The 19,447-nt window shown below is 29.5% G+C and overlaps 1 protein-coding gene across 22 annotated transcripts in view; it reads right to left on the reverse strand.

Moving 5' to 3' along the window:
- The window catches only part of LOC106881190 (uncharacterized), a 185,571-nt gene that overhangs the window by 148,288 nt on the left and 17,836 nt on the right, over positions 1-19,447 (reverse strand). For 11 of the 22 annotated variants that reach the window (XM_089359916.1, XM_089359904.1, XM_089359905.1 and 8 more), the window contains one exon: positions 8,904-8,933. The exons of the other annotated variants lie outside the window; for them this stretch is intronic. In XM_089359916.1, the coding sequence (XP_089216042.1) occupies positions 8,904-8,933 (30 nt within the window). The remainder of the gene's footprint in view (positions 1-8,903; positions 8,934-19,447) is intronic. 22 annotated transcript variants of the gene reach the window in all.

Consider the following 19,447-nt stretch of genomic DNA (forward strand, 5'->3'; position numbering starts at 1 on the left):
GAAGCATAATACTGAAGATTTTATTAATACATAACCACACAGACCACAAAATAAAAGGTATATAAGCTGATATACAAAAGTGCAGCATATATACACACTTCTATTACATGCAGCAGATCTATAAATGAAAATATATAATATATAAGAATTAAGAATTAAAAATTGCTTTACAGATTATTCAATCATACAAAATATTTTCCTTGCATTATAAATCTCAAAATATTAAGATAAATATTCACCAGCTACGCAATTTAAATAGCATTGGAAATTTCTCAGGGATGCCTTCTTCATAAAGAATATATAGTTAGATGTCAATATATTGAGTCAAAAAAGGATTTTTGATTAATTGAAATTATACCCATAATGAGAAGGATAATCATTAGCATTAATGATAGTTATTGTCAGGAAAGGCACAAAAGTTCTTTTCCTTGGCTTCCTTGAAAAAAATTGTCAATGCTAATGATTTTTTTATGGGTGTAATTTCAATAGATTAAGTTATTAGTCTACACTCAAATATAATATTCTTGTTCTTTAAGGAAGTCAGGCTCCAATTAATCGATTGTCTATTATACTTTAAGGTCTACACAGTTTTATTCTTAGACATTATTTCAACTGCATATAATATACTCAAACATGACTTTAGCCTTATATTTTTACAAAAACTAAAAGGGAAGGTTTTGCTTTTACCATAGACATTAGCAATGTGAATGAAGTGAAACAGCTTTAACTAAAAATCCAAAATGAGTCAGACTTGGCTTGCTAGGAGAACAACAATAATAAAAAAAGAGTGGTAAAGGACTACTATATTTGCAGATTAGCAGCAGCAGCAATAGAAGTAGCAGTTTCACATCACTGCTTACTTGATACATAATAATCATCTGTAGCAACAACAACAGCTTTCTGAATGTTATCTCCATTATATCACAGTCATGGACAATAATATCTCTTCACAACTTATGAGAATGTTATTTTCCTAAATAAAGATCTGAGATCATACTAAACCAAATGGAAAAATGATCAGAGGTCTTTATACTCTATTACATAGTCTGTGATAGACTAGAAAACTTTACAAGAGCAATCCAATGATTTTTATTTGGCTTGTTTCCTGACCCCCACCCCCTTAATATCTGAAAATCTGTTCTACATAGTTAAGAGATGAAAAAGAGCTATTTTTGTTCCTTTATATATATTCTTTATTTTTTTACTTGTTTCAGTCATTTGACTGCAGCCATGCTGGAGCACTGCCTTTAGTTGAACAAATTTTTTGTAAGTCTAGTACTTATTCTATCAGTTTCTATTGCCAAACTACTAAGTTACGGGGATGTAAACACACCAATGTCAGTTGTTAAGCAATGGTGGGGGGACAAAAACAGACACACAAATATATACTTATATATATATATTTATGCATATATATACGACAGGCTTCTTTCAGTTTCCGTCTACCAAATCCATTAACAAGGCTTTGGTCGACTCAAGGCTATAGTAGAAGACACTTGCCCAAGGTGCCACACAGTGGGACTGAACCTGGAACCATGTGGTTGGTAAGCAAGCTACTTAATTTAAGCTACTCTTTAATTTAAGGTTATCCTTTCTTTTGCCAAGACACCCAATTAAACAGATAAGGTCTAGCAACATACCAATTGGAAACTATCTAGGGTAATTAAATATTATTTAAATTTATTTAGAATACCCAGAAATGTGCTTTATTATTCAAAATTTCAAATGCCCAAACCCACATCAGATGATTTTACGTAAGATTTAAATAGAGTATGGATTATTTTCTTAAACCAGCATTGGAATGCTACAAAATGAGTTGTTTTCAAGACACAAGGACAACTGTATTTGAAGGGGATAAAGTTGATATAATCAGTCTTTGGAAGTTATCTTATTGACCCACACACCTCCAATGGATAAAAGACACTTCCAGGTCTAGTGGAATTTGAACTTTGAATAATAAGAAATTAAATTCAATAAAGAAAATGTGGCCATCTTCACTACTCTTACATTGTGATAGTAAAATGAAATTCATGCCAACTATGAATACACTTCCTATAAATGAACAAAAGCATATTTTTGCATTGTTACTGTCCTTGAGAAAAGAATGACATTCAATTTTTCTTCTCTGAAATCCATACTTGTGTGGTTTTGCAAGAAATAATTTCATTTTTAACTATTAAGATTTTATGAAAAGGTAAAGAATTTCCTTAGAGTCAATAAAAATTTCTATTTTCCATAAATAAAGTTAATTTTAAGTATACTAAATCACTGTGAAATAACAAACTTCAAAACAGTCCCCCCTCCTCCCCAAAAAACCACTAAAATAGCTATGAAAATGATTGTGAATAAAATAAAGACCATACATTTGAATGACTGTATTATTTTTATAATATATTATAGAAGTATAGACTGAATAATTCTTATTACTAATGTATATTTAATACATTTGAAATATACAACAATAATAGGATGATGAAATTTCTATAACCCCTTGTACACATCTAACAGATACATATTTACTGTTTGCTGACCAAACACTACTTACTAGTAACTGGCAAATCCAGTTTCTCACAAGTTATATGAATAAAATAATGTAACTTGAGTTATGAATATTTATTATATTGATCTCGATTTAAGGAAATTAAAACAAAAGTTTGCCTTAATTGGTTTATGGTTTTTCTTGCACACTTTTAATGCTTGGTATAAAAGAAAAAAAACAACAACAGTTTCCTGTGTCTAGCATTAAAAATGTTTATATAATACAAAGGGCTTTCTGAGCTCTATATAATTCATTTAAAAAGAAAATATCTTCCTTCAATAATGATTACTTTTACTGTGAATTGACAGATCCCCCCCCCAAAAAAATGCATCCAAAAAATGGATTTGAAAGGAAATAGAGATAAAATGGGAACATGAAAAATAAAAGATTTCAGTTGTTCCAATAGCAGAGTTCAGGTTTTCCACTAGTAGACAACCTTTTTAACAGATCATGTTTTATCTACTCTGAAACACTAGTGTTTCAATATTTACTTCATCAGAACGAAATTTCAAAGTTGTTTCCTCTTTCAATCTATATAATTTAATTCCCTTAAATCAGGTTATACACTAGTATATTTCTGTAGATATACTTGACAATTATATTTCAGATAATTTCTAAACTTAAATCTATCCTATTTTCATAACAAAACTCCTGGTGTTTTTCTTTTCTTTTCATTATAAGCAAAAAGCAAAGTGTTTGTAAATATCAATCACTGAAGAATGATACATTTTTCTCAAGATTTTGCATATTCTTTTGCATATACTGTCATATAAACTGATGCTTTTTATATATCAATCATCCAAACTAAATTTTGTTTGAAGAGAAAATATTTTATATATTAATAACATCTGGAATTCTTTTGAATGGATCAGACACTATGATTAAATATTTTCAAATACATCAACTAAATCACAAAAATGATTATATAAATTATAGCTCGAATTTTTGGTTTTTAACCAAGATAATCTATGAGGTATGGACACCATTTTCCATTCAATGTGCCAATTTTTTTCATGCATGAGTTCAGATGCACGTCACAGATCTTTCACCCTATTCAAGACTTGTATAAAATGTTAATATAGATAAATTTAGATTTTTACATGTGAAATTAAGAAGTTCACTTCCCAACTGCAGTTCAGTCCCACTGTGACACCTTGAGCAAGTGTCTTCTACTACACCTCCACATTGATCAAAACCTTGATAGATGGAAATTGAAAGCCCATCATATGTATATATAAAATGTCACCAGCATACAAGAGTGTCATTCATTTGTAATCTTCTGTGAAATCATGTCCAGCTATTGTGCTGTTTCTGTGTTCAAAGGACTAGAAGAAATATTACCTTACTCAGAAATAGGTGTGTTCACAGAATAATGATTGCCAGAATTTTAATCATGACTTAAGAGTATTTGGAACTGAGAAAATTTCATTAAATTTCATTTTTAATAAAGAATTTGCTTTCTAGGCATGTATGTCAATAGGCATTTTCAGGACTTAAGGTAAGTAAAAATAGGTTTAGATTTTTTTGATATTTTCTTGTGAAAATTGGCATTATCTTCAGTGCATTGTACTTTGCTCTTAAGTATGAAAACTGGTTCAAATCTGCATTTTCTGGTTGAATTTTAATTTCATTTATTTTAAATGTCTTGGTGTCATATATTAAGCTAAGAAACAATTTGTTCTTGCCAGTAGTTTCAATTTTGATTATTGAGATAGTAGCGACAAATAGCCAGTTGTTTTCACATAAAAAAAGACTCTTTCTTCAGGCAACTCAGTTTTCTCTTCTAGATTATAGACCTGCCCTCAAAGAACCCAGCAAACCTCACACTCAAAGACTAGAATACTATATTCCTAATCTAACATTTCACAACATTCTCCAAATTCTCATTTGCTTAATGCTTTGTCTCATACATTCCACAACCACTAGCATCACTTGCTGCAACTTTAAAGTTTTTCAGTAGTGTATAAAACAATGATAACTTTAGTAAAGAACAATCTAGAAATTTTCAAGAAAAGTTGTAGTCTTAACTTTACCAATCCCCAATAGAACTCCATCAGTATAGATACTGATGTCAGATACTATTCATTTTCCTTGAAATGACTCAAAATCAAAAAGTTCTTCACAGACCAAAATTGATATTAATTTCTCTTTTAAAACTGCATAATTAGGCTATACAACATGTTAGATGATTCATACAAAGCTAAAGATATCAAGTACAAGCATGAAAAAAGCCATTCAGTTGCTCAGATACATCACAAGTAAGTTCTTTGGTTTATCTCATAGTTATTTTCTTTGACAGAGCAATTTAATCTACTCACAATATTTTTATTGAGACACTTTGCAAATAAGGCCTAACAATTTTTTACCCATCAAGTAAAGGCTTCCATTTTTTGACCAATGCTACAGCAATTTCATCAACTTTTTATAACTTCTATTGATATATATATTATGGTCTATTTTTGATTTCTTCCTTTTTCTGAATCAAATGCCTTTTTGGTTACTCAGGACTAAGTAATAGCTTTGGTTTTTGTTCTATTTTAGGTTGATGTGTTTGTAGTATCTTCAAGATAATGTCTTCTATTAAGTGAGAAACTTATCACAAACATTGCACAGCAGTTTTCATAAAGAACTTGTTAATAAGAGCTCACTTTCTCCTCTGTTTATTCAGTTCACACTATCACATTATTTTTATTTTTATTTTGAGCTGTGCTGGATAATGTAAGCATAAGACTTAATTAAAAAAAAAAAAGTACAAATCTGCAAATTTTTACAAAAGACTAATAAAATACAGCCCTGTAGTATAGTAGTTTCAACTGCAGACTAACTAGCAAAACGTTGCAACAGTCCTGTGCGGGAAGTTGCCTCAGGATGAAACAAGTATCAAATGTATACTGAACAATTATGGATGGTATGCAATGGGCCATTTCATCCAGTGCACCATTTATTGTGTATGTGCCATAAGTTGGTCATATCTGATCCATACTTATATCTCAATGCTGTAAATATTTTTGTAATATAATTCAGGCTCATGAAAAACGATTGATGTTTTAGGGAAGTGAGGTAAAAAGTTTTAGCAGTCATGCTTTTGTCCAGGACATTTTCAGCATACATGATTAAGTATCATTTGGGAATAAAAAGATAAAAACATTTGTCAAGTAACCTACTAAAGTAATCTCTTTTTTTTTAATACTGAATTATGTCTATATAATATATATTACCTTACATGTTTTTTAGTTATGCTTCATCTCAGATTTTTTTCTGTTAGATTTTAATTCTGTGTATGCAGAATCATTAAGCTGAAGATATTATACAATGAAGTCTATCAACAGGATATAAATTACTTCCTTTCTTTTCTGTCATTTGAAAAGAATGAAATGTTTTTAACAGTTATTTATATATAATTAGAATGGCCACTTTAGTTTCACATGAAGTGATATATTTAAAATGTATACTTGTCTCTTACACAAACTGCAATTATATGCAATTCAAAAAATTTGGCTGAGTTGTTATTGCCTACTATATTTATAAAATATCCCTAGATATACAACTGACAAATCTCTAAGAATGCTTAAATGTAAATTTAACTATTAAATGTTTTTCAGCAATATTTGATTATTTTAGGAAATAATTCTGAAATGATTGATGTCCACACACACACACACACACATTATTGAATTAGTACAGATTTCAAGTAATAATCTCAAAATCTGAATTCAACAGCAGAAAGCAAAATTTTCATTTTGTACACTCTCAAAATGTGGTAACACACTTTAATGATAAGCACCACCACAATATTAAGGTTCACGCTGAATAAATTCAAAGAATAAGTCTTTAAAAATCAAATGGATGAAATGAATAAAGAAAAAAGATTAGAAAAAAAAACAAGTAACCAAAAGAAAATCACACATACACATCACAACAAAAATAACAGCAAATCATAAAGTCTTTTTAAAAGAAGTTACAACCTATTCAGAACACAATAAGTACCCATAGTCTTTAATTCCTTATCTCAAAAAATATCTATGAATACTTAATTCAAAGTAAAATTCTTTATTAGTCACATTTTGTGTGTGATCATTACGAAAGCAGAGTTGAAGGGTTACTTAAATGGTTAATAAACTTAGAATTCATGAAATTGGCTTTTTACTAACAATGTAAAATGTAAATTATAAAACTATATGCTATATATATATACATATATATATATATATATATATATATATATATATATATATATATATATATGAAAATGGATTATGACTGCTTCTATTTTTACAGTTGCCTCATCTTTTTGCTAGGAAATAGGGCTATTATTGGCACCTAAGTTATTCACTTTGATTATGATTACTGTTTGTTTGATTTCATCAAGAAAGATGAAATGAAGCAAACAGGATAAGACTTGAAAAATATGAAGTTCTCTTTCATAACTCTCTGTACTAAATAAATAATATTAACAAAATATATTTCCTCTGCAATAAATAATGTAGAAGTAAAGGTTTTAATAAGAATAATATGATAGTTAAGATATGACAAGTTTTCTGGACTTAAAAGATTCCAGATGAACATGAAAAATAACTAAGGTCATAATTAAACAGGTTAATTTTACTTCACCTTGTTCTTTACAAACATTTTAAAAGCTTCCAATCAACTCTTTATTTCATATAAATTTTCTTTAACAACTTTTTTAAATTATGAATTTTGTCATTAGTGTATGGTAAGAACAAACAACTATATAACTGGATGCCTTTGCTGCTATAAATATTGTACTAGTCCAAATGATTCAAATAAATTTTAGGTGTTATACTTATTTACATAATGCTAGATGATAAATTTAATAATCTTAATATTCTATATAACAAAGTTATAATCATAAACAGTTTTTAAATCTTAAGATCATAAGCTTAAAACGCCACTAGTACAGAAATCAAGCTATTCAATATGTTCCAAATAAAAGTTTGTTAGAAAATGGAGTTTAGATTATGAAACCAAATTCCTCATTACATGTACAAAATTACAAATTGCATGGTGAAGTTTAAAGCTTAAATGTATCATTTTTAAGTGGATGCTGTTTTGATCACTTTAAACAATATGGTTAAATTAATAAAACATAAATTTTTTAAGATGTTCTCATAATACTTATTTTTATAAACTACATTGAAGATTGTATTTGGGGCAAAAGACCAGGTAGTTATTATATTATTGCTCATTCACAATAACAAAAGAATTACAAAATTAGCTAGAACAATTCAGGTAGTTTTTGGAAGAAAAACTCATAAATGACACAGAAAATTAGCTGTGCTACTGATGAAACATGTTAAGTTTAATTTGAAACTTAAACTCTAAGCCAATTTGAACTACTTTTCCAATTATTGGAAACTAATATTAAAACCAAGTCCTTTAAAAGATAATTACAGAAATATAAAACTTCATTCAATCTTCACCATAAAGCTATCAGACAAAACAAATACAAATAACAAAAGAATCAAAATAATATAAACTACAAATTTTTTTAAGTCTATAAAATTATTTTCTAAGAATAAATAATTTAAGAAACAATCCAAGTTCAAAAGCAAATTAAAAAAATCTATTTATTATAGTTGAATTTTCATAGTGTTAAAATAGGTAAAAACTAGTAAAGACACTATGTATATCTGAAAATGATTTCTTTAAAGGCTTTAAAAAGTATTGCCTTTCTTCATAACTTGCACAAATCAAATAATTGCTAATCTATTGTCTCATCGATATATTTCCTAACATTAGAGAAAGAAATACTTGAGTATAACTTTATTATGAAGGTGATTTAATAAGCAATGAACAATATTTCACAAACAAAACATACAATGCATTAATGAGTTTTGAATAATTATTCACAATTTTGCAAGCAGTTTTACACATTTTACACACATATCATTTTCAAATAAAAACAACAACAAAAAAAATGAAAGATGGAAAATCTACAATATATACACTACCTAACATTATAACTAGATACATATCAAACATATGTACTTCAACTTGATTACTACTGATTGGACAACATAAAATATTTTAAAAGTGATTTAAAAAATTGTTTTTTAATGTTTCTATTCTATTGAAAATATATGTGCTGATTTTCATTACAGCTGAATGTGAATTCTAAGTAGAAGATTTTTAAAAAAATCATAAACATTCATTTGGAGGAAAGGATGACAATATGTGACTGATACAATTACAAGTAACTTTACAAGAATATAGATGTCATAACTTTACAATATGGGATTAGACAATATTTCATGCATGTATTCATTTGTTGAGATGAACAAATAAATTTGCTTTTCTTAGTAATGATATGCATGCTACAGGGGAACCAGATAAAAATACTTGCCCTGAATTGAATCTTTCAAAGCCTTGTGTACTGAAAGAGAGATACTGATAAGAAGAGTGATTCAAAAATATTTTAAAGGATTTAAAAAATAGCTTACTGTCATAAAAAAGAAATAATAATTTTCCTAAAATTTTCAAATAAAATGTATCAACACGGTTACATTTTGCGGTTATTCCAGTGGAATGTATACCATTCCTAAAGTATATTTGTTAGCTAAATGTATGTTTATTGCTGAGCACACTATTCTTTCTTGAGAGTATTTGTCCTTCCAGGTTTGAGAATTTCTCACTACATGCTTACAACTTATTTGTTATGAATATCTCCAGTCACACTTTTAACCCTTTCTGAAAGCATGAACAGGCAATCATCTGAATATCTTCATACCTTTCCATCCCAGTCTTATTTTGCACATGTTCACTTATTTACTTGTTTCAGTCATTTGACTGCAGCCATGCTGGAGCAGCACCTTAAAAGGTTTTTAGTCAAAGAAATCAACCCCAAGACTTATTCTTTGTAAGCCTAGTACTTATACTATCAGTTCAACAAAAGAATGTTGAACTGCTCAGTTACAGGGATATAAACACACCAACATCAGTTGTCAAGTGATGGTGGAGGGATGAACACACACACACACAACGGGCAGTGGAAGACACTTACCCAAGGTGCCATGCAGTGGGACCGAACCTGGAATCATATGGTTGGGAAGCTAGCTTCTTACCACACAGCTACACCTATACTGTACACTATTTTCAAAGCATACTTAGTTCATTTGTGACAGCGTCATCAATATTATGTAAAACACTTAAGGTCCCTGCATGAGAGACAAAGAGTGAAAGTGAATCTGGATTGTGGCATAATTGATATAGGATTTTCTACATTTATTTATTTCTTTCAACTACACAAGGGTGTGTGGAAAAGTTCCTGACTTTAAGGGTATCACAAAAGGCCTGATTGGAGGCCTAACCTTTCAAGTTTTTTTCAGGGCTTAGAAAAACTGAAAGATCACTGCAATAAGTGTGTGAATCTGAGAGGGGAATATGTTGGATAAAATCATAATTAACTGATCCTCCTGTATTTTTTTTTTTTTTTCACCCAAAGCCAGTAACTTTTCAGCACCACCTCATAATCTTTCAATTGGTAAAAACTCTTTACAGCAACAGTAAAAATAAAAATGAATTAGTTACAAACCCCTTAAAATATTAAATACTGAATTACTAATTTAAAACAATTTATAATTTCAACATTTACTGTTGACACATCTCTCGATCCTTAGATAAGTTCAGATTGCAATAATAGCAGACACAAGACAGTAATTGAAGAACAGAATAAATAGTTAAGTGATACAGGTTAATAGCTTTACAATTTTTGAAGAATTAATAAAATACCATTCTAAATAATATCCTTTCATCAATAACTATGCATTTGAATCAAAGCGGGGTTCCCCCCCCCCCACAAAAAAAAGAATTGCAAAAGTGAATACAAAACAAATAGCTCCAGTCCACCTATTCCCTATTACTCATCAGTTAATTTATTAAGAAGTTATTTGATAATTCTAGAACAAAATAAATTTGAGCTAATGTAGGGGCTGCTTATCTAGTTGCTGCACTTATCTGGCAGTAAAGTTTTTTCTAACTTCCTTGCCATCTTTAAAAATGGGACTAAAACGAAGAATATTCAGACAGAACTGGATGGAAGTACTCAGCAACGACAAGAAATTAACATGCAAATTAAAAAAAATTGACAAAAATAAATAAATAAATAGCAATAAAATGAATTGAATGGTAACTAAAATTAACTAATTAACTAGGCAAATTAACCACATCCAAAGGACAATTGCTGAGGTTGGTGAAAGCCAGTCTCTTTCAAAGAATAATTACAGATGGCAATGAGAACTTAACAACATTAATGAGATGGTAAGAAGAAATTGTGTATGGATTGGTTAGCAATTAAAGAAATGGTTTGGATTGCATAGCTATTATCATCAGCTTTCAAGTGAAAATAACTAAGACAAGGTTAAGATGCACAAATTTCTAACCATAAAGTAAATACCTGTAATTGATTGTATGATAATGTTTTATATAATCCAATTAAAATTCATTTGTCTGTTTAATTTCTGTAAAGAAATACAATAGCTAAGTGGTTTGCTTACTAAACCATTGTCCAAAAGATCACAAAAATTTAAACTCTATGACTGAACTATTTTACTTAGTTTACTTAACAGAAAATAGTTACCACTCCCTGGCTTAAGACTAAATTTTAAAAAAGCATTAGTAAAGGTCATAAAAACTCCTGCTCTAAAATTTCAGGCAAGTGAAGTTTATAGACTTCTTGAAGTTATGTTTGCAGGGAGTAACAAATGAACAAGTAAGAAAAATATTTTTTAGATTATTTGAATATATAATAATAAACAGAATAGAGAGATTTGCCTCGGATAGTTAAAAGTGAAATATTTAAGTTTCTATCTTGTACATCACTATTTAAAATTTAAATTATGTCAGGGCTGCCACCTCTTGTCGGCTTCATGAGGTATCAATAATGAACTTCAGTCATTTCAATCAACTTCACAATATGCTCAAAAATTTTATTATACCCCCTCTTAATTAATGTACTAAATAAAAACAAGTTTTTTTACAAAATAAGTTAAGCATACGCAAAATGAGAATGCAGTTTGGAATCAGAATTACTAGCTGATGTATGTAACAAAATGGTCCTGAAATGTGATTGGAAAATATCTAACAAAAATGTTGCTATGAATTGATGGTAAAAGGTATCCTTGGTATAAATAAATGAAAGACTTCAGAGAAAGTGTTTAGATCAGATGTATGAAAACCGAGCTTCACAGGTAATACAGATTATACACATAATCAGTGATAGATGTGCTTAAAATAATCCTAAAAACATATCCATCTTATAAATTACCCTTAAAAATAGAATAAGTTTAAGAAAAAAATATAAATATTTGTCCTTTTTTTAAAATTTCTATATTATAATGTGTTTCTGTTTAACTATCAACTTTTTAAAATATCCTAGTACAATATAAAGATGACCAAGAATTACTTTATTGTGCTTCTCTTTGTTAAATGTAACAGCAATTAGACAGTAATTGAATGGTTTTACACAACATTCCCTCTTTGAAGAATGAGTTTTGTTTTCAGATGACACACATTAACCTCAAAACACAAATATGCAGAGGTTGATCATAAAGGTCAGTGCAAGAGAATGAAATTGCAGGTTTTTGATGTTAGAAGTATAACTTGTAGACTTGCATAAGACCAAAACCAGCTATTAGGAAGCAAAGACATTTATTATCCAATGATAGTCAGAAATAGGTTACAAGGTAACACAGGCAGTACCTAGGTCAATTTTAATTATGTGGAAGTGTGAAAAGCCAGAACATACTAGTAAATCTGCTATTTACTTCAGAAACATTCTTTAGTAGGTAAGGTGAAAGAGTGGTATATCTTTCAAGACAGAACATGTTTTTCGACTCATAAGTTATACTAAAAACAGAAAATGACTGAATAAATTATTTCATTAGCTAATGCGTAAATCCTATATCAGATATATATATACATAGAAAAAAAAAAAATGGTTAAGAATACATTAAAAAGTATGAAAGTCAAAAGAAAATTTTTTTACAACTTTTGTCCCTTTTTTGTTTCAGTCATTGGACTGTGGCCATGCTGGGACACTGCTTTGTAGAGTTTAGTCAAACAAATCAACCCCAGAAATAATTTTTTTATTTTTGGTATTTGTTCTATGGGTCTTTTTTGCCAAACTGCTAAGTAAAGGAGAGGTAAACAAATCAATACCAATTGTCAAACATTGGGAATGGGACAATCACAAAAATATATACATACACACATATATGTATGTGTGTGTGTATGACAAGTTTCATCATCATTGTTAAACTTCCACTTTTTCATGCTTGCATGGGTCAGATGGAATTTGTTGAGACATTTTCTATCACTGGATGCCCTTTCTATCATCAACCTCACCTGTTTCCAAGCAAGGTAATATTTTCCCATAGCCAGACAGGTTTCCAAGGAAGACTGGAAACAATATGGCTTGTATGACAGTGATGCTTGTTTGCATGATGCTAAGACAAGAGTACACACAAACACATATATACAATGGGCTTCTTTCAGTTTTCATTTATCAAATTTACTTAGAAGGCTTTGGTTGGCCCAGAGATATAGTCAAATATATTTGCCTAAAGTGCTACACAACGGGACTGAACCAATGATCATATAGCTGGGAAGCAAGCTTTTCAATCACACAGGCATGCTTGCAGCTAATTTATAACCCATGAACTGAGAGTCCTACTTATTTGACATTTTCTCTAGACACTTAAAAGTATTTAATTAGAAAAGAAAAAAATAGATCTATTTCTCTATAATCTAATCAACTTACAAAGAACAATTTAAGATATTTGGGGGTTTTTTCCTGTCAAAGATAACTCATTAGGTTTATTTAAATAAATCACTAACAACAATTTTACTAATAAGTCACACAGTAAAAATTCTTCCTCATTAAAAGAACAAGTATGACTAAGTGGTGAATAACATGTTCAGTCAAGTTAAAAAGCCATTGAAACAAGTTGGGGCAAACCTAATTGTTTTGAGACTGTGCTCAAATTGTGGGGTAGAAAGAGAGGAAGGAGAGAGAAAAGGAATGAGTGAAAAAGTAATTTGGAGCATAGAACTACTGCAAAAATGTAGTACCTTTTTAACTTTCAAATAGAATTAAACAAAATAAGTATTTGATTTTTTGAAAATAAAATGTGATAAAACTTTATCTTATTTTTAAGTGAATGTAATTAGATTTTTGAGCTAACTAATTTTGTATTTGTAAAATTATAAGGTTGTATCTTAACATTAATACTCGTGTAATATCCCCAATGAAGATGTTTAACTTTGTCTAGTTTTGTTCTACTATTGAGACAGGGGTATAGCTTATAACTGTCAGAAGGAAGGAAACTATAACTGGAAAGTATTTCCTTGGCTTCTAGTTTTGGATTGAAATCCACTCACTGCAGGGATATTAACAACAGCATCAATATCACCATTTTAATGTCCACTTTTCCAATGGGTCAGATGGAATCCAGTGATACAGATTTTGTATGGTCGAATGTCCCACTCATCACCAACCCTCACTTGTTTACAAGAAAAGTAATATTACAACATGACTATTAACTATTCAGGTGTCATGACATCTAATGTTTGGTCCTTTCCTCCATACCACATTCACTAGTCTCTCTCTCCCCACTTTTCTCTCCACCATCACCTTTGTTATATATGATATATACAAGAGTAAAGAGGGTTTCATCAGCAATTAAAAGACTCATCTTCAATTCTTTCAGCCTCTGCCATCACTGTGATCAGACAATCAGAGTAGACTGTAGAAAACTGCCTACTTAGTCTATGTTAAAAAAGAGAAATTGACAAGATAATTTTCACACTAAACTTAGCTGTCCTCTTCTATTTATCCTGTAACCATTTGAAGAACCAGAACAGAAACTCAGTAAGATACACTAGACCTTTAAAAAACAGCTGCTATTGATTTATCTAAATAAAGTAATGATAGAATTAAGTGAGCATCTTCAAAGTACATCTAATATCTGAGAAGCATTTATTTTTCTCATTTAATAAGGTTTACTGGAATAAAGTGAAAGTATTAAAAACCTCATCACATTACTGAAATTTGGGAATATACTAACATGGGTTAGAGACACTTGTGCTAAAGATATATAGTTCAAACATATGTGCAGTAACCATATAAGAGTTAAAAATTCATGGTTTTGCTCAGAGCTGTAGAGTTAGAAGTAATTATTGAATTACTGGAGTTAGAGTCACTATGCTTTTATTGGTTCCAACTAAATGTAAATTGTAAAATAATGCATTAAAATTTATTTCATAGATACTAATTCATTTGCTTTCTACAATGAAAATAATCTAAGCAAATTTGAAGATTTCTATAATAGAGGATCTAGTAGAAGCAATCCTGTTTTTAAGTATGTCAATAACTTTGGGATTTAACTCCTATTTTATAGCTGTTCCCATAATAAATTTTGCATGGATAGATTTTTCAGTCTTCTACAAAATAAATTTTATCTATTGCTTTCTTTTATGTTACACTTACTTGAACTCTATATTCACTGATTTAAATCACTAAAAGGATTATGTATCCAGTTACTTAAGGCATTCAATTTAGATTTAACACTGACTTTTTTTTTTTAATGTTAATCTAAAAACAAGACGATCTCAATAAAATTAGATAATCAAAATTTTTGGAAAATAATGACATGCAGATAAAAGTGACATTTCTATTTTAAGTTAACTAGTGATAGTTTATAAAAGTTGTATGGTTTTGATTCACTAACAATTTGTAGTAAAAAAAATAAATAAATAAATAAATAAAACCCAATCCCTCACAAGCTTAATAGAAAAGGTAGAGATGATGCACTCTAGTAAACTATCAAGAGACAAGGTGAATTTCTGTTCAACACTTACCAAGTGTAACAGACTTTTAGAAAGTTTATTCACCAAACAAATGCTAGAGAAAGGAAAGTGGAAAATATTGACAGATTCAACATGTTTACACTGTCGATAACCTTGCTTAGTTCATATAAATATACTGACTGCTTTATTTCCGAAACAAATGGTACATTGAGAACTCAAATATTGATATGATATTTGTATATATGCAAATAAATATATTGAGATGTGTGTGTGTGTGTGTGTCTGCATGCATGTGCATGTGTGTGTGCATCATGCATTTGGAGAACATTTCTTTAATGTATTCATTTAAACTATTTTTATTCTATTTATATTTTATTTCAAATACTGAAGAGTTTTCATTGCAATTATTGAATATATAAAATGGTAATAGAGGACAGAAACAACTGAATTCTTAACAAAATGCCATAGACTACTACATCGTTTTTATGCTCAGTGTTCAAACCCCACAGGAATTAACTTTATCTTTCATCCCCCAAGGAGCAACAAGGAATCAGTTCAATGAACTATGCCTTTCTCCCAAAAATGTGAACTTCAGTTAATAAGAAATTATAATTGGGAATATTGGTATTAATTTTCCAAATTCCATATTATCAGTGATTGAAGACAATGTCATTTTTTTATAGGATGTTCATCACTGGAATCATGATTATTTTGTGTATTACACAATATAATCTTTTATTTTGCTTTTGGTTGGTTGTTTTCCCTCAACTGGATATCTTCAATGTAAGGTCATATGTCCTTAACGTAAGAAATTAAACTTGGAACAAAAAAAAATCCACAAGAAATAAACATAAAATATTTAAAGTCTTTTTACTATTTCACATACACATGCATTCTTTCAGGCTCATAAGGCAAGATTATTTTGTGTATTATTGATAGCCTGATGAATTATTGGAAACTAGTTTAAAAGATGGAATTCATCCTCTTCATAGAACAATTCAGCTGTGAAAGTCAAGCGGCATCTATTTGGTTGGCTAAGACAAGAAGAATAATGTCCTGTACAAGAATTGAACTTAGTCATTCAGCATTATTTGGAAATTTGTCTTGAGGTCACTGTACTTTTCTAACCGTACCTAACCATACTTTTCTGTTTGTTTTTCAATGCTTACATGATGGTTCTGAAGCAAAACATTTAAGTGACATAACTATACAGCATCTCTGTGAGGCTGAACATTCTCAAGTTCATCCTAACATGATTTCTCAAATTGTTGTTCTACCTTTATGTCTAAATCAGTTGATAATACACACGAAAATTAAGCAATTATTTTCCATGTATTTATAAAGAAAACGTATGAAAGAAAGTCTTGTATCTTTTTTCCATTGCAGCTAACAAAAATGCATAAATCCCTTAAAATTACTTCAGATATTTAGTCTCACAATCTTTCATGATGAACTTAAATATATATCATTATTGAAACTGAATCCCAGAACCCAAGATTCCACTTTAGAGTTAGAAAATACTGAACTCTGGTAAGTTGATGGCCTCTCCTAGAAAGCTTGTGTTTAATCCATGTTAGAGAACTGCTCATATATTTGAGAGGCACATGCAAACATGTGACACACAAACATGTGGAACTGCTATTTGAATGAGTGGCAAAGATTCCTCAACATACTTCAACAACATCTCATTGATATGTTTCTTTTCTACTACAATGGCCTCTGCTCCACTAAGTTAACTAGCAATATACCCCTTTCCATTCACTTCTACTTAGCTTCTTCCATCACTGCTTCATCCTCTAAATTCTACACAAAACACTTCATCCTTCTTCCTCACATCAATAGTGCTATATGATCCTGCTCCAACAAACATTTTTACACAAGACATTGATTTACAACTTCAATTTTGGAAGACCTGCAAACCATCATAGGCATTGTGCCTCCTTTAACTCATGCAAGATACAAATAAAATAAAAATCTAATTGAAGAAGGTATGAACCGAACTTACACTGAGCAATAATTTGGTAAAAGAAAGATGTAGATCAGTCTTCAACTTAATTTCTGTACTAATGTTTTATTTCTCTGTATATGTGTTATGTGCATTGTAATTCATATACACATGCACTAAATTTGTTGGCATACAAACTGCAATTAAATCTAAATTTATTTATTGATGCTTCTTTTTTCCTTATCTTTTAAGAGTAAGATTGTTAAATATTTGTACAGAGAATTTAAAGTTGAGTGGAATACATTAAAGACATTTAATTTCAATTTTTACTTCAGAAAGTTTTTATAATTGTTGATTAATTAACAAAGATTCATTGCTTCTCTAACAAACTGACAAATACAATTTTTAAAAATATATAAAAGAATTGTGCTTTTTATTGTCTCATGTGCAACCAAAAGTCACCTTTTAATTCTCTGAACAGCCAAAAAAAAAAAAGGATGAAGGAAAAAAAATATGGCAATGTTTTGATGAATTCCAGTCAGCTTAATCATTAATTATTTCATCAACAATCATTGAATTATCTTTCTATCAGATAAAACTGCTACAAAATAAAATCGAATTCAAATAATTGATTTTAGAATAAAGGAGATCAAACTTCTCAAGCAAATGTGATAGTGTTAGATAAAAAAGCTTTTAATGTTTTTATTCTATTTATTTGGGGGGGGGGGGGGGGAAATAGACATTTAAAATATCAACTTGATTTATTTTCTGTTTGAAATTAAGACTACATTGTGCTGTTTTGTTCATTTTCTATACTAGCATAAATTAGTCAAATGTTTATAAAACTGCCTCTATCTTACTGCTTCTGTTTTGGGATCATATTTTTTTAGGTCATTTTTATAACACACATTTAAATAACTTCTGTGTAACTGTCTAAATGCTTCCTAGGTTATCAACTTTTAAACAGGGACAACATAAAAGAATTTTATTACTTATTAATTCTCACTGGTCATTTCGAGTGATTATTCAATATCTTACCATTTTCCATTCTTGACACTAGCTATTCATCTATAAATTTGCATATTTTCTTACAATAATTGCATTGCTCCTTTCATCAAATTATCATATTGATTTTCTCTTACACATTACAACTTATTTCTTACCTCATACAATAAATATTACTCAATGGATTAGTCATTTCAATTGTTATTAGTTTTTGGCAAGTCTTCTGCACTTAGTGCCCACTTTTCTCCCTTAACCATGCATCACAATATTATATTTTGCACAAAGTTTTCTAAATGTTTCTGTTATTTTGCAGTGTTAGACCCATCCCATTAAAAAGAAAGCCATGTAAATAGATATAATGCCCTTTCTTCAAATATGGAATGCCACCCCTATAACACATCTAATAAGTATCCTTAATTTATGTCTGAACTATACATACTATTTTTTCATGTAAATGCACTTTAGATCACTAAGTGTTGAGTGACTGTCAATCTCCTTGGAATGTGAAAATACTTCTTTTAATAACTATTAGATGAATAGTCAACATTACAGTTAACATACTTTCAACAAATATTCATACAATTTCTTGCGACTAACAGTCACACCCCCAACAAACTTTACAGATATACAAAAAAAAAAGTTAAATAAAAGCTAAAATAAACTTTTCTATAATTGCCATATGATTTTTAATTTTAAGAATCCGGTAACTTGTGGTTTATCAAATATCAATAATACAGTTAAAACACTCACTTAAAAGAAAAAGGAAAGGATAAAAATTCAAAAATGCTAGGCTGCAAAGGTCCATAAAATTTAATTTTGCATTTCATTCTTCTGGAGTCAATGACCCTCAAATATACTAGGATCCATATTTGAAGTACCTTTTAACTAAGCATTTAAATAATATAATAAAACTGAAATCTCAAAATTATGTCTGCCTCTACAGTTAAGCACCTCATAGGTACAAAACCAATGGCCACTCTCTGACCAGCCATAACAATCAAAATTCTGATATATATATATATATATATATATGTATATATATATATATATATCATTTGTAAAAATATAAATCCGAAAGAAGCAGCACACTCATAAAGGGTTTAGCCTTATGGTGTATCATCAGATCCCATGGC

The sequence above is a fragment of the Octopus bimaculoides genome, chromosome 11 (genome assembly GCF_046866305.1).
Source record: "Octopus bimaculoides isolate indiv1 chromosome 11, ASM4686630v1, whole genome shotgun sequence".
NCBI lineage: Eukaryota > Metazoa > Mollusca > Cephalopoda > Octopoda > Octopodidae > Octopus > Octopus bimaculoides.